The 16017-nt window shown below is 41.4% G+C and overlaps 2 protein-coding genes across 4 annotated transcripts; one reads left to right on the top strand and one right to left on the bottom strand.

The window, feature by feature from the left end:
• The first annotated feature begins 1587 nt into the window (after positions 1-1587).
• LOC121201384 (myosin light chain kinase, smooth muscle-like) lies at positions 1588-10267 on the top strand. Of its 3 annotated transcripts, XM_041067203.1 has the most exons (18): positions 1588-1738; positions 2218-2387; positions 3365-3511; positions 3690-3842; positions 3956-4096; positions 4480-4533; positions 4675-4805; positions 4903-5059; positions 5455-5766; positions 5916-6015; positions 6174-6377; positions 6538-6755; positions 7505-7628; positions 8171-8323; positions 8577-8706; positions 8833-8914; positions 9168-9308; positions 9538-10267. In XM_041067203.1, the coding sequence occupies exons 2-18, from the start codon at positions 2219-2221 to the stop codon at positions 9741-9743; spliced, it is 2622 nt and encodes an 873-aa protein (XP_040923137.1). In that variant the 5' UTR covers positions 1588-1738; position 2218; the 3' UTR covers positions 9744-10267. The 3 variants fall into 3 exon arrangements, with proteins under 3 accessions (XP_040923137.1, XP_040923138.1, XP_040923136.1); XM_041067204.1 differs by lacking the exon at positions 1588-1738 and having other exon boundaries at positions 2026-2387; positions 3962-4096; XM_041067202.1 differs by lacking the exon at positions 1588-1738 and having other exon boundaries at positions 2027-2387.
• Positions 10233-16011, bottom strand: coasy (CoA synthase). The gene is made up of 10 exons (XM_041067205.1): positions 15869-16011; positions 14058-14811; positions 13717-13931; positions 13458-13589; positions 12619-12808; positions 12414-12478; positions 12218-12302; positions 11959-12056; positions 11652-11798; positions 10233-11520 (listed from the first exon to the last, which is right to left on the bottom strand). The coding sequence occupies exons 2-10, from the start codon at positions 14734-14736 to the stop codon at positions 11464-11466; spliced, it is 1668 nt and encodes a 555-aa protein (XP_040923139.1). The 5' UTR covers positions 14737-14811; positions 15869-16011; the 3' UTR covers positions 10233-11463.
• Positions 16012-16017: the final 6 nt, after the last annotated feature.

Raw genomic sequence — 16017 nt, 5'->3', positions numbered from 1 at the left:
TCAAGCAGCAGTGACTGTACGCCAGCACAGGCCAGGTGGTGAGATAGTCTACTCACTTTTATGTTTCATGTGAGTGAAAATTCAAATTTGATGTTTCTGAATCTTAATGAGCTGAATTTGTTGGAAAAATCTAATCTTTATGGAGAGAAAAACATTAACACCAGTTAAATTATTTATTAATTATTTTATTAAATAGCAGTAGAATATAAAGAACACATTTTGTCTATAAGTATTTCCACTGATATATAATTTTTTGACCTGCAATCAGCCATACTAGTTGCATAATTTGGCAAAGAGCCTTTAACTTTTTCTCGGCTTCACTCTGACCATGTAATTGCTGTGCTCTGCCTTACATCAGTTAAGCCCCTTTATTTATTTATTTAGAGAACCACATCTGTGTAAACTGTTTTCATTGAGAGAAAAAAAAACAGAAAGTTTGTGCGTGTGTGTGTTTGTGTGTGTTCAGGTACATTTGTGACAGTTCTTTAGAGTTTGCAGAAGTATGCTGCGTGAGTCTGCACATCAGTAAACAGTTAAGCTTTTGTTGATGTCTGGTCCATCAATCAGCATGCTTTTAGCCCCAGGGAACATGTATAAGTAAATCATGGGCCTCCCACCATATGGTACTACTTACACATTCCAGTCCCTGCAACAGTTTCCCTACATTCTTGCGCTGACCACCACTTAAGGAAATGCGTCCATTTAAAACCACAACATAGTCACTCATTTTTCTGAGGGTAGCTTTTAGAAAAAAAAATTATGCAACCATTGTTACTGTTGTTGATAAGCTATGAGTGTGCTGCACAAGAGGAATTTAGTGTTTGCCTTTATAACCAATCTGTGATTAATACATCAGTTATCTGGTATTAATTCCATGTTTCCATGTTAACCTGTATGAGCAGTCAGTAATGACTTATACCAAAGCCAACCAGTGTAACAATACATGTCTATAGCTCCACATCAGTGTGTGGTATCTAGACAAAAGATAATTGTTCATAGGCTTATTGCGCTGAATGGTACATTGACTTGCTAATAAAGAAATACAATACAATGAAGCAATAATGTGAGATTGAATTTTTATTGAGCCAGTAATGTGAAATTCTTTTACTCACTGAACTCAGGATAAAAAATGTAAAAAAGCTCAAGTCATCTAAATGCTCACAGAAACAAAATCCTTTATTTACAAACTGAAAGTAAAATTAAAATCAAGTCAATGTGGCCATTGCTGACCTTCGGTGAAACTGCTTTTCACAATAGCAACAGAAAAAGAAAACCCTGAGGGCCCATCCACAAGCTTCATAGGCTTTGATTTTGAATGAGAGAAACCCCCCATACAGCTAAACAATTATCCAACAAAAGGTAAATGAAAGCTCACCTTGGAGACACACCCAACCAGCAGCCATATCAATAGAATTAAGGGCATCTCATTTACAAGTGAAGCTTACTGTTTGTGGTCACACTATCCCACTTCACCACTTTCACTCTGCCCCGGAAGTTCACAGTTTTAAATCATGACTCCAGTGATCCTTCTACATGTTGTCTGTTGCACGGCAGAATAAATGCTCACAGAAAGCTGCCCTACTGGCTCTTCTTGATTCCTGCGGTGACTCTGGCAGTGTAGCTCAACCTACAGTACGCTGAGTGTTCGCAGGGAACAAAATGTCAAAAAGAAGCTGACAACGGGAATCTGTGATTGTGTTCTAAGATTAGAAGCAATCTTTAAGAAGAGTGGCTACAGGTAAAATAAGTTTTTTATACTTTTTTTGTTGTGTCTTTCTTTCACACTATGCATCTTATTGTTCTCCATTTCTCTTCAGCCTGAATGTGTCTCCCACACATTTCCAACCGTTGCTTACTACCTCTTTTGTTTTCTATCAGAGGTGTGTCAGTCCCTCTCCCTCTGTTTTCAGTCCAGAGGGACGAGGGGGAGCTGAACATATGTGTTTGTAATTGACCTTCTGATAAAGCGGGCTGTTTCCTGTGTACTGCGGGGCTAGTGAGTGGGTAGTGATTTCAGACGTAGTCTGAGAGCAGAGGCTCCTCCTGTTAGCATCTCAGATGATGTGTGAATAGAAACAGGGCAAGTATGCAACACATCAGCGTCACACTACACTTTTATTCTGAGTAATACAAACCACAACCAAGAGAAGAAGAAGAGGCCTGACCGAGGACTGACTGTGAGAAACACAACTTTTATCTCTGTCATTTCTATCCAAGGATGGACAAGGGTGATAAGAAGACACAGACCTTTGTGTCCACTTTCCGTCTGGCACTCAAGCCTAAACCCAGACCTTTCTGTGAGGGGAAGACAAAAAAAGAGAATGGACTGGAGACCACTAACATGAATTCAGTAGGAAACAACAAACTGGGAGTTTCATCTGCAACAGGTAAAAACACTTGAAACCTTGACTTGAAACCAGACTAATTCAACTATTTTTCATGTGACAGTTTTAATTAATAATGTTAATGAACTGGGCGCACTCTTTAATATCAAAATATAATCGGAAAGTGTTCATAATATTTACCACAGCTACACTCTATTGAGAACCTCAGTCCACTGCAGCCCCTGCAGGCACCTCATGTTTTAATTTGTTAAACTTGAACCTTTTGCATGAGGGCATTTCAAAGGAGGAAGACCAGGACTGCCGGAATCTGTTAGATTACATATGTATGAGGAGGTTAGCCCCCCTGAGGCTAATTCGCTACCGAAAATAATAACCAAAGGTGCAGCTTCATAAATAACAAGATTATTATGAAATGTGTTGTTTTGTAGTTATTGTGATAGTGTAATGGTCAGAGTTGTCCTTAAGCAGTTGTACTCTGAGTGTAAAGGAGTGACATGTAACTTGCCCCCCACCTTGTTCCCCCAAATGTACACAAACACACATGCACACACACGCGCGCACACACACACACACACACACACACACACACACACGCACAACATTCCACCATCCACTGGTGAGCGCCCACTTTTCATCCTTCCAGACATTCCAACACCAAAATACACATGTGCAAACACACATGTGGTGGGAAAATCTTTTAAACACCCCATCAAATTCCCCACACTTTCACATACAACTATACTCCCACAGGTACCTAATGAACTGAAACAGACAAATATCAAACGTCCATATTAGTGCACAGTTTTCTATTTTAATTTTCTGACTGTATTAACATTTGCAAATACCAGACAGCAACCACCATTAAGTCCCTTCTTTGAAAGATTAGCTCAAATTGTTTTCCTGGTTATAGTCACCAATCCTGATTGGTCAGTGATAGGGGACACGCCAGTGTATACAGTTTGAAGTCCAGTGAAGCATGTCTGAAAACAAAATCCATTCCTCTTCTAATTTTTGTTAAGATGCCAGACAGACACAAGTTCAAGCCGTGGCACCACCTCACTTCAAAGAGCTGCTCCAGGACTGCACAATCTGTGAGGGAAGCGATGCTACGTTTCAAGGTGTTATCACAGGAAGTCGGCCTCTGAGCATTTCCTGGCTACACAATGGTATGTGACTAATTGCCATACCTTGAAAATGCCTTTACAAGCAAAGAAATGACGCTAGAAAACGTCAACCAAAGCTTGTGTGTAGGGGTTCAAACCACAATATCCTAAATTTAAAAGGATTTTAATGTGGATCAGCTACAGTGTGAATATGTTTGACCACTGTTATTTTGTCATTTAGGTAAGAAATTGGCCTCAGGTCATACTTCCTTCAAAAATGGAGTTGCCCTTCTGGCTCTGATTCAGTGTTCACAAGGAAATGCTGGGACGTATACCTGCACAGTCGAGAACACAGCTGGAAAACAGTCAAGCAGTGCTGTGTTACGTGTCACAGGTACAGCAGAAGAAACGTGTCTCACAAACATGAAGCATAGTCTAACTTACCCTTAAACGAACCACACTGAATTGATCTGTGTACAGTAAACCTGTTTCACTCTGTTTGCAAAGGAGCAGCAACAAAGGAAATCCCCAGAACAAGCAACCATGAGAAGCACACTGAGGTCACATTCAAGGTTGCGTCAAGTGAAAATACTCAATTGTCCCCAGCTTCTAAAGGGAAAAGCCAACACAGAGAAGAAAAGAACAAAGGTAGATTAATAACTTAAGCTTTAGAAAAAAATCTTTGTATTGTTACACACCCATAAACTCTCCCTTCTCTCCGCTTTTCTTCTTACATTTGTTTCTATAGAAAAAATACGAATTGTGTTTGCGTAGCAACAAGTAAGATTGGGAATTACATGTGTTTTCTTTTTGTTAATAAAATTTTGTTTTTAAATTTCATTCATTTCTGTTGAGGTCTACCCTCAAAAATGTTTTTGGTTGCATCAACTACCTGCTCATTTGATTGACTACCTGTTGATTGAAGTATTTTTACCACTGCAACCAAACTTGACTGCTCACATGTGATTGGTTAGAAACTTCTTAAATACCCCTATCATAGCACACACCTGTAAATCCACCTACCTCTTCAGTCTCCACAGATATCAGAGATAACAACCTTCAAACAAAAGTCTCCTCTAGCAAAGGTAAGTAGAGGACAACACATCAAGCTAGCCACTGAATTAAGTAAAACTTTAATGGATTTTGCCATGTTTTATTGATTTTCAGTTTCAAGCACTTTTCTCAGAATGAACTCTTGAAAGCACACAATCTGTGCCTCTCCTCAGGACCCCCTGTGGAGTTTATAGACCCACCAGAGCAGCTGGAGGTTCGAGTAGGAGAGCAGGCCCGGCTACACTGTGAGTTCAGGAGCAGCTCTACCCCTGTGGCCTGCTGCTGGATTTACAACAGAGACAAAGTAAGAAAGTTACACTCCCAGTGGCTGTTAGTATTGATTGGTTTGTTGATATTCTGGCTTTGAAACCCTGTTATCTTCTATTCTTCTTCCTGTTCAGGCGATAGTAGGAGGTCCACGGATATCTGTCAAGAGTAGTAAGATCCAGAGCAGTGTGGAGATCTCTAAGGCCTGTCCAGAAGACACAGGCTCTTACACTCTCATAGTACGTAACCGAAAAGGCACCGCGCAGCATACAGTGTCCCTCAATGTCATAGGTGAGACCCCACTTTTGTCTACAGTTTTGTATTTACAGTAGATATTCTGTGTTCTCAGTGATTTAAGATGATGCAGCACTAGTATTTGTTGCTCCCTGAATGCATGCACAGGTACTGGACATTAAGAAAAAAAAAGTGTTTATGTTGATATTTCTTGTTGCACACATAAAAAAAATATCTGACACTGAAAGAAAAGAAAAGAGAAACATAGACTACAATATAAACATTTAAAACCATGCATGTATTCAATATTAGCAATCCAAAAAGATAATGAATAATAAATAGTATTTTTAAAAAGAAAACTTCAAATTAAACCTATCACTGTCTCATATGCATCTGTTGTCTAGCGTCTTTGTGTAGGAATTAAAATACTTTGTTCCTGAATTTCTCCTCAGGCCGACCTGATCCACCCGCCTCCCAGCCTGTCATTTCCAAGCTGTCCACTCAGTCCCTGGTCCTGTCCTGGACTGGCCCGAGCTACGACGGAGGCACAGCTGTGTTGGGTTACATTGTGGAGGTCAGAGAGGAGGCCCCTCACAAGCCAGGGTGCTGGACTGAAATATCAAGCCTTTGTAAAAACACATCCTACCACGTCCGCTCGGGCCTGGAGCCTCTGGGTCAGTACCGCTTCCGTGTCAGAGCCTACAACTCAGCAGGAGTCAGCGAACCAAGCCAGGAGTCTCTCTGCATCAAGATGGCAACTGCGAGTGAGTGATATGTTGGATTTGTAAAATGTTTGAAATGAGGACCGGAGACAGAATGCCATTTTATTCTTTAGATTTTCTAGATTTAATTTTGAAATATCTGTCACGAGAAATTTGTTGATTTGTTGTCTCCTTTTATTTTGTGTCTCAAGAGGAAAAGAAGAAGGAAGAGCCTGAGGAGTACGTCACAGTGACTACTGACACGAAACACAAGATCGCGGACCACTACAATGTGCATGAAAAGCTGGGAGTGTAAGAATAAATTCTTTGTATTTGAAACAAACTGTAAATATGCTTAAACTTGCCAGATCCTGTAAATTGTCATTAAGTAGATTGAAAACTGACTGTCCAGCACTTAGATGAAGTTGTAATGTCCCTTATCTACTATGGTTAAAAAAAAAAAAATCTAGTGGGAAGTTTGGCCAGGTGTTCCGGTTGTCCCACAAAGAGACGGGCCACGTGTGTGCGGGGAAATTCTACCGAGCCCGGACCTCCAAGGAAAAGATGGAGGCCCGCAAGGAAATTGAGTTGATGAAATGTCTCCACCACCCAAAACTGGTCCAGTGTTTGGCTGCCTACGACACGCGCTCAGAGATGGTCATGGTCATGGAGTAGTAAGTAACTGGGAGGGCAAATATGATGTTGATCTGGGTCTCTGGGAGGCAGACACGTGGAAATACTAGTGGTTGCCATGGTGTTTTTAGGTGGACACTAGGTGTTCACAACAAGAAGTACAGTACTTGAGGACCTGAGTGGTGTTATCCCTCTGCCCAGTATTGCAGGTGGAGAGCTCTTTGAACGCATCGTGGATGACAACTTTGAGCACACAGAGCCCACCAGTGCCCGCTACATGCAGCAGATCCTGGAGGGCATGCAGTACGTCCACAAGCAGAACGTCGTCCACCTTGACCTCAAGCCAGAGAACATCGTCTGTGTGGACACCACCGGTACACAAATCAAGATCATTGACTTTGGCTTGGCGAGTAAACTGGGTGAGTTTGATGGATTCTAATAATAAACTCACTGGGATCTTATGTCTTTTTAAGGTAAATCTGAAGCAAAGATGATAATCGAGTAATTCTCTGGAAAATAGCAGAGTTTCTTTCTATGTTTTCTTTTTTCTTTTTTTACTTTTGCAGTTGCTCACAAGGGACAATACTATACCCTAGAAAACGAATGTGTATTTTAGTGAAGGACTCCATACAGGATAAGCAAAAGATCCTTATTAGGCCTGTCTGAATACAAACAAGGGCTGGCAATGCTTCCTGTTGTGGTTTGTATGATTACATAAAGATTATTGATCATAAAAAACACTTCATCAAGTTTAACTGACACAAATGTATATTTGTATTTTGCCAACCGCTCAGTTTAACATATTTTTATCCTGACAAAAGAGCAAGGTCAACACAGGATAACTCATTTTAATGGATGCCAAAAATAACCAAAGATAGGATCAAGGAATGTTCTCTAAATTCCTAGATGTCTACCAATGCTCATTATGTCTTGACAACTCTTTAAATAGCCAGCTATATCACTATTACCTTAACTGAATAAATGCAGTAAAGCATGTGAAGCCAGTTCAGGCAGAAAATTTGGTGACACTCCACATGCAGCAGCTCCGGACTGGGTGGTCTATTTAGAGATGACTGGGGCCATCTGTAAATAGGTTAATACAAACAAGCAAATGCAAAACATTCGGGGTGACATTTTGAATATCTGGGTGTGTTGTACTCTTCTACAGAGGATGGTAAACCTCTGATGGTGATGCACGGCACGCCTGAGTTTGTGGCCCCTGAGGTGATCAACTATGAGCCTGTGGGCCTGGAGACTGACATGTGGAGCATTGGAGTCATCTGCTTCATCTTGTAAGTTAAACTGTGGTGGTAATGGTGACAGCTAACAACATGCTCTATAGTGGAGGAGGTGGATTATTTTGTGATTTCATGTTAACATAAAATGTGGGGACAGAAAAAAACTACTTTATTTAACCTTTTGCCTTAATATGTCAGCTATGGCAATGTCATGTCAGAGTAGTTACAAGTAACAGGAATATGTTACCCACTGAATTCCTTAATACAAAATTCAGTGAGGTACATAACTAAAATCTACTCAACCCTTCTTCTCAAGTAACTCTACAAATGCAGATTTGGTGCCATCTCCTGGTGACTTCCTGGCATTTCCACATTTCCCCCCATAACTGCCTTAGCACTGCAGTCCTTTCAGTGCATATAGTTTCAACCAAACTCAGCAGTAACATGACATAAAGACAATGTTTAATTCAAAACGTTGCATTTATCTCTTATCTCTATAACATCTTTATGTGCTGAAACACAGTGAAGCTTCCTCAGAAAGGTTTTTCTTTCTTTCTTTATTTTGATCTTGTGCATATGATTTCTTTGTGTCTTAGGCTCAGTGGAGAATCCCCCTTCCAGGGGAACAGCGATGCTGAGACTTTAGCTCTTGTGACTAAAGCTCAGTACGAGTTTGACCAGGAAAGTTTTGAGGACATCTCTGATGAAGCTAAAGACTTCATCTGCTCTATGCTGAAAAAAGACCGGAGGTTGGTCTGTTTTCTTTATAACGTATGGAAGTACCTCTTTGTAATAGAATTAGAAAGTTTCAAGTTCATTACCTTCTCTCATTCCTTGTGACATTTTCTACTAGTACAAATCATTTACTAAACTCTTAATAGGAGTTACAGAGTCAAGGTCTTATTTGTGCAGTGGATAATCCATAGCTTCAAGACAGTAAACTCAGGAGACTGGCAGTATTTGACACACTCTGCTTCCTCCCTCTGTACACTTGCACTGTAGATGCAGGTTGTCATGTACCGAGGCCCTCGCCCACCCTTGGATGGCCTCTTTTACACCTCTGACCCGCAGACCCACTAAGTCACTTAAAAAGGATAAGATGAGACACTTCTTGGCCAAGCGCAAATGGAAGGTAAGGCAAACGAAAAATGACTTCAATGCTTTTCGCCCAGCACTGGACAGATGTACAATTTTCTTATCAGGGCTTCCATATGATGACCTTTTGTCATCCGATGCTATTTGTCCTTTAAACTTGTAGAAAACTGGCAAGGCTGTTTTGGCCCTGAAGCGAATGGCTAACCTCTCCAACAGGCCAGACTCTCCTGGCAGCTCCTCAGAGGGTAAGACAGATAAAGAGACAAACAGGCACACACACACACACACACACACACACACACACACACACACACACACACACACACACACACACACACACGCACACACCCTCCTATGTCCTAGAGCTACATACATGTGGCAGATGACTCACAGTTTCAGATTGTCACTTCAAGTTTACCCTTTTGTGATCAGTAAAGCCTTGTTTCTGTTTTATTCATCATCATCATCATCATCATCATCATCCTCCCTCTCATCCAGAGCCAGTCTGGAGCCACGAGGCAGAGGAGGCCATCCAGTCTCTGGATAAGCAGCTTCAGAGTGAACCTTGCTTCCAGCAGGCCCTGAAGGACACCACCCTTCCTAAAGGAGCAACTGCTCAGCTAAGATGCCTCGTCAATGGTAGAGTGACAAAGCTGTGATGTACTTCATTAAATAATGCCCTGCCACATTCTATGAGTGCCAAGGGCAACAAAAAAAAAAAGAGAGAAAGACAATGCTGTCTGAAATGCTTTGATTGCCATAGAATGAGACCTGAACTGCCTAAAGTTGGTTTATTGGATCATTTAACGTTCAGAGGCCTATATTATATTCTTGATTCTGCAGTAATGTCTAATTTTCTCATTCTTAGGTTACCCACAGCCGAACGTCAAGTGGCTTCAAAATAAGAAGCCGGTGCCTGAATCAAGCAGAGTGACCATGGAGCAAAATGAAGACGGGCTCTGTTCTCTGGTCCTGGCTGATCTGAAACCTTCTGACTCTGGGGTTTATGTGTGCTGGGCCAGTAACAAGCTCGGGGAAGCAAGGTGCTCTGCCAAACTGAAAGTGGAGATGTGACCGAGAAGAAAACCAGGGGATGCACCTCACTTTAAGATTTCCTTGGCTTGGAGTAGAATCCTTCACGGATGGACCGTTGCCACTGCCACACAACAAATGGCTGTGTTGTGATCCTCAACCATCAAGGGGATAATGATATTTGAACACACATACCCAGAGTCCTTGGTTTCACATGCCACCAGTTACAAGCGCACTTACTTGTCTGGTCTGTTTTTCTTCAATCTGTGTTTCTGATGTTCAGCTACTGGTGCACAATAGTAAGTTTTACTGAAGTAAGGTCACATCATTCTGCTGCTGCTGAGCTCAGCAGCTTTCACACTGCGTGTCACGTGAAAATTGTACATTTTGCACATTTAAATATTGTTGAAGTGTAAATGATTTAAAGGCATTAAAATTAAAAACTACTTGGTTGAAAGTGAATGTCTTCAAATAATTATTGAAAGGCATTCTTTTTTTTTAACCAAACCTTAAAATTAATAAGAAAAAAACTCATGGTTGAAAACATTTAATTTATTGTTCTGTGCCAATTTATAAAGCGTTCCACTGAGTTTGCAGGTCACAAACAAGACAATGAAATTAAAGACTTGAATTCTCACAAACTGTAAAACCAGCTGAAATTCCATTGGACAAGCCTTTACTATTGAAAGTATGACTGAAAAAATAAGCAGTATTTTATTCTTACGTAAACACTGATTTACCCTTTTATTGTGGGATATGACAATATTACATTTACCATCATGACTTTAGTATTCACTCTGCTGCTGCCTTTGGCTTTTTGAGGTTCTTTTGGAGACATTACGCTTCAGATGTTCTGGAGAGCTGGTGTAGAAGGTTGATCGTGTGACAACTGGCTCTTATAAGACAAAACACCAGGCAGCTTGGGCATTTTATAGGATTGCAATTTAAACATTTTCAGTGGATTTAATTTAAACATGACTACTTTCATTTCAATGGCGATTTTAAGAAGTCATCTATATTGTCTACTGGCCAAATTAACTAACTTAGTACTCTACATTTTGCCTAAATATGTATTTTAGCTGCTTTGCTTTAATTGTTAATGTACTGATCCATTCAGTTTCACAATCCGTTTCATTGCCCTGCATATATATTTAAATGCATTAAGTGTGACAACTACACTGAAGCCACAAACATAAATACATCATTTAATTCTACTTTTCCCTTACCATTAGTTGCTTTTCTAAGATACATTCATATTAATAACACTTAGAAGCCATGAAAAGAGGACAGAACTTTTTAAAGTGTCATCAGCTGAGAAGGTGCCTAAAATCTTGGATTTGCAGAGAAGTTTGGTCTTGAATTATTTCGGACTGCTGAATGTATCCATTCAAAGGCAAGCCATTGAGGAAAAAAACTACTTTGGATTAAAACAGTCCTACAGTTCTTAGGAAACACTTTATTGATCCCAAATAGCACAATCATTCTGCATTTGGGATCAGTTTCCCTTTTCCTCAACCATCCATCTTTCAACTAAGCATCTTTAAAATAAAACCAGAGTTTAAAAACCTGCTGAAAGTCAATCAGGCACTGAGTCTTGGTCAAAGATGTTGTTTGGCTAGCTGCAAAAGCACAGTGGCCATTCTCAGCTCTTTCTAAGGCAGCATTTCGTGATGCGGATCAGAGGTTTGTGTGCACACATTCCTGGGCTGGATACATGCTTGGGTCACAATTATGATGCCGTAGTGACCCACACACATTCCTACTATCCGTCCTGCGTCTGTAGGATTCTCTCCTGAAGGAGATTCCAAGCTTTCAATACCTTTTAAGTACAAAAACAATGAAAATGAAAAAAATATGACAAAAATACAGTTTTCTTATTTTCTAGACTCAAATTATTTAATGTCACACAGATATATGGAAACTACGCTGATGGTGTGATGTGTGTCTGACCTGTTTTCGAGTGACTTCTGGTTCCCACAGTGTGCTGAGCACTACGTTGGCGTGTTCAACCTGTTTGGCGTTAGACCACTGGCTCTGCAGCCTGCGCAGGGCATCATCTGTGGTCACACCGTCTCGCTCCGTTATCCTTAACACCGCCTAGGGGTGGGGGAACAAGGGGAGGCAGGGAGGTCAGGGTCACAAGGTGTTTCCGTCCCATGTTTGCTCAACTGCCTCATAAAAAGACTGATTTTACATTCTGTGAAGGGATATGTGAAGCAGTTGTGACTCCATCTGTGTCACTCCCCAAAAATATTACCTCCTCCTCTGGGATGATGGTAACCCAGACCTCATGGACCATGTCTGTCCATCCAGCCTCCAGAAGAACCGCTGCATCCACCACACAAACCTGTTTACCTGCAAAGAAAAAAGCTTAACATGAACGCCAGGTAAATCTCTGAATGAGAAGGGATTGAGTTTTTTAGACTTTTTTTATATGCTGTTTTATATATGGTCCAAAACTAGAACTACAGTACTAAGATTAATATGTTCTTTTATTAAAAATGTTCATACAATACCTTCCTCTCTGGCTTGGCTGATTGTGTTCTCCACCAGAAGTGCTATCTCAGGCCACACAATATTTGTTAGAGCTTTTAACTGCTCCTGCAAGAAAAACAGCATCTTTGGGAAACTGTTGATACATCATGGTGTGATGTGACGTATCGTTTGCAATGTTGTAAAATACCAAAACATTATTCATACTTATCACATTACCTGCTTTCCAAAAACTTTCCTTCCTAACGCACGTCTGTTTATAGTTTTGTCTTCATTCAGTACATCTAAAAGCAAAAAGAGCTAATTTGTCATTTCATCGAAATGAATTAGATTTCATTCAGCATAAAGGGCAATTTTATTCTAAAGCTAAAAGCCAGAAGCCCAACCATCAATTTTCAGCCAAAAACAATGATTATTTTCTCACCTGACCCAAATTCTTCAAGCACTCTGTGATAAGCTGCTCTGCCCGGCTCATACACCTCATGTCCCAGTTTGTCGCAGTCAATCCGGACTGCACCCAAAGCCTCCAGCTGCCTGGCGATGGAGCTCTTTCCACTGCCGCTGCCTCCTGTCAGGCCAATGACATATGGAAGTGGAGGGAGATGGGATGTGTTCTACAAACAGAAAAAAACATGTAGTAAACCTTTTGATTTTCATATGGAGGAACACCAACAAATACCACAGCACTAAATGTGAGGCAATCAATAATCAGAAGATAGAGGTGATGGTAGACTGATTAATCTGTCCACTCTCAACACACATAACTCTACCTCTTTTCATTAAGTAGGTGTTATGTTACATAACAGTTAAAAAAAACATTGTACTTTGGCATAAGCTGGAAAGAAAAACAGTTATTTTTCACCTGGATAAGACAGTTCCTCTAAAAGCAGTTAAACATTAAAGTTTCCAAAGACAGATCTGTGTGTTTGACCCTTGTTACAAAATGTTCAGCTGAGATTTTTGTTGTATGAAAACTCTATTCCACGCCTCCTCAAATGCTGCGAGAAAACATCCAGCCGAGTTAAATGTTTATCCCCAGTGAGTTAATGAAAATCAAATGTGAGTTAGAGCACAGTTTACTTTCTCATAACTAGAAGGCATGCAGAAGTTTAAAACACAAAATAACTCCACTCGGATGCTGATGGAAACTGTCAGATGTTTTTTACAGGTCTACAATTCATCTTTAAAAACTTTTTTTTTTACCCCATTATCCTGCACTGAAATCTCTATTCAAAATGTGAACATTTTTTAAACAGGACCTACTTTAGGCGGGGTAAGAAGGGTGCCCAGGAGTCGAGAGCGTAGACTAGAGGAGCTGATCTTCTCCTCCTCTGTCTCAGTGTGGTGGGCATCTTTAAGCAACTGGATCTCATGAAGAACAAGAACTGGAAGGCCCTAGTTTTTGTCCAAGCAGAAAAAGAACCAAAGTGCTTCATGTGCAGTGCTTACATTATGTAATATTTAAATCTCAAAGGCAATGGCAAAGGCCTATTTTATACAAACTGTTAATTTAATAACTTACATTCTCAATGCGTTTCTTGTTCACAGCCTCGCCTCCCTTTCTGGTCTCCTCGCTAAACACAATGCACTGCAGCAGGGGGTCAACCACAGACGCTCCGAAGGGGTCGTGAAGGGGCACGATTTCCACCTGCAGTGATGGTTTGATGTCTTGCAGGAACTCGAGTAGTCTCTGTACCCGCAGAGAGTAGGGCTCGATCAGCTCCTTTAGCACTTTTTCTGAGGACAGGAAGAAAAGTTGGGGGGCGGGGCATGTGACATAATATGTCATATTATGACACATTAGCCTCTGAAACATTAGGAATGCACATTCCTCAGCGGAAATACTGAAAATAATCTACTCACTTTTCAGCATTGCTTGGTCACACACACCAATAAGGAACCTTCTATTGGCTAGCAGGCATGAGATGTTGAGCAGCGTCTTGTGGGCCCCATGGAGCCGGTCAAACGTCCCCCCTACCACCACATCACTGTACGTTTCCAGAGGTTCTGCCTTTTCTTCAGGTTTTTTCAGCCCTTCCTCTTTCTCCTGCAGCCTCATTAGCTGTGGGTGAAGCAGCACTGAGTGCAGGCTGGGACTGCAGACGTAGCAGTGGCCAGTGTACTTCTGCAGACACTGGGTGACCTGATGGGACTGATCTGGGTCCTGCACAGCAAAGTCTGTTAGCACCACCTCTGGGGAGTGAGACAGTGGCTGTGGAGTAGGGAAGGGGCAGTTTGGAATCCCGCTGCAAACAGCTGACTGAGCGCGGACATTGGTAAGCAAAACCCGAATATCCAGGTGGCTGCATATATCCGCTGCATTGCTGTAAAGGCGGGAAATTAGCGTTGACAGGTCCACTGCTGGTGGAATAAAAACTGGTCGAGGCTGGCTCCCACTTCCCAGGTTCAGCCCCGGGTGGAGGTGGACGTACAGCGTGCGCTCTACAAGCTGAGAAGCTGAGCTGAGCACTGGAGCGATGCGCAGGGGGAGAGTGTGGAGAGGAGACGTCAGCACAAGGATGCCTGTGCTGAACATGGACATGTTACTGGCTGTTATCACAGGGAACACACAGCCGACACAGTATCTGAGAGGTTCCTGTTCGGGGATGGGAAAACACTGAAGGGGATGAAAGAAAAAGACAAGTCAAACAATATGGCCACTGTATTTTACATCAGCTTATGTAGTAGGTTTTAGCATATTATTTTTACTATGCATAATATTATGCTTAACGTAAACTATGTTTATTCTGGTTGTAAGAACTATCCCCCCCTCAATGTGACAGGAGCAGTGAACATGCTAATGTTCAAGGAATTAAAGACAATATTATCAACATAGTTGCTCTGTGGGCCCTCCGCTGTGTTTACCTGTTGAACTGGGCTGCAAGAATGGAATTATTTACTGGCTCTGACAATTGCACGTCTGTTTAAAAAAAATGTTCCCTCCTGCTGATGTTGCAACTCATTGGTTGCAGAGTAACAAATAAACACTGTGGCTTTCCAACGTTGCACACTGTTGTCAGTGTTTAGGTGTAGCCATTCAACTATAATTTCTGCATTCAGATAAGTTCATTAAATTAAGCAGTGGAATCACAAGATTTTATTTTAGAGCAAAAATGCGTCGCACTACTCCTCCTCATCCTGCCCACAGGAAACCTGAGTGGACAGCCCCTGAACCTGATCGTGCTATTGGTTGCACTTACAGTCATTGACCAATCAAACAACAAATGCTTTGAGCGTGAAAACACCGTTTATAACAAGGGTCCTGAGCTGGAAGTAGTTCAGGGTTTAGCCACTAAGACTACCTGCTTTCGAGAGGACGACAGTTCACAGGACGTTTGACAGACATCAAAAATTAAGCAATGTCTCTCTTTTTTTTTTTTAGCCGTTAACAGTTTGAGCCGAGAGTAACTCAAAAGTCCAAGCTAGCTAGCTAAAGATTGTAGTACTGCCATCACATTGCCTGTAAAAACTAGCAATAAAAACAAACATTTTAAAGTGGTCCTGCAGGATCAAAAGGAGAATGCTGCAGTAAAGATGATGGTGTTATTTACGACCCTACAATGTCGGAGTTGTCGGTATATTATTTCAAACAACACTGGTGCGGCCCATGGACAGAGCAATTTTAAATCGTTCTTGACAATCTGGCAAATCTGCACCCTTTAGCATGAGCTTACCTGTATCAAGCAAATCTAAAGCGACGTGAACAACGGATGAATCGCGCAGTTTAGACGCAGACCTGACCGCATAACTACTGAAAAGATCGTCTTCCTGGTGATCTTGAACGAGAATCTGTCCTATCCAGTCCACTCCAGCCCGAGAACCC

This window comes from Toxotes jaculatrix, chromosome 21 (genome assembly GCF_017976425.1).
Source record: "Toxotes jaculatrix isolate fToxJac2 chromosome 21, fToxJac2.pri, whole genome shotgun sequence".
Taxonomy (NCBI): Eukaryota; Metazoa; Chordata; class Actinopteri; family Toxotidae; genus Toxotes; species Toxotes jaculatrix.
This window is presented reverse-complemented; position numbering and strand designations above follow the sequence as displayed.

Excerpts from the sequence above, each read along its gene's own strand:
- LOC121201384 (XM_041067203.1), top strand. The coding sequence starts at position 2,219 with ATGGACAAGGGTGATAAGAAGACACAGACCTTTGTGTCCACTTTCCGT. Across the intron at positions 4,534-4,674 it reads AAAAGTCTCCTCTAGCAAAG|GACCCCCTGTGGAGTTTATA; the intron begins GTAAGTAGAGGA and ends GCCTCTCCTCAG. Across the intron at positions 5,060-5,454 it reads AGTGTCCCTCAATGTCATAG|GCCGACCTGATCCACCCGCC; the intron begins GTGAGACCCCAC and ends ATTTCTCCTCAG.
- coasy (XM_041067205.1), bottom strand. The coding sequence starts at position 14,736 with ATGTCCATGTTCAGCACAGGCATCCTTGTGCTGACGTCTCCTCTCCAC. Across the intron at positions 13,932-14,057 it reads TGACCAAGCAATGCTGAAAA|AAAAAGTGCTAAAGGAGCTG; the intron begins GTGAGTAGATTA and ends TCCTGTCCTCAG. Across the intron at positions 11,521-11,651 it reads CAGAAGTCACTCGAAAACAG|GTATTGAAAGCTTGGAATCT; the intron begins GTCAGACACACA and ends TGTACTTAAAAG.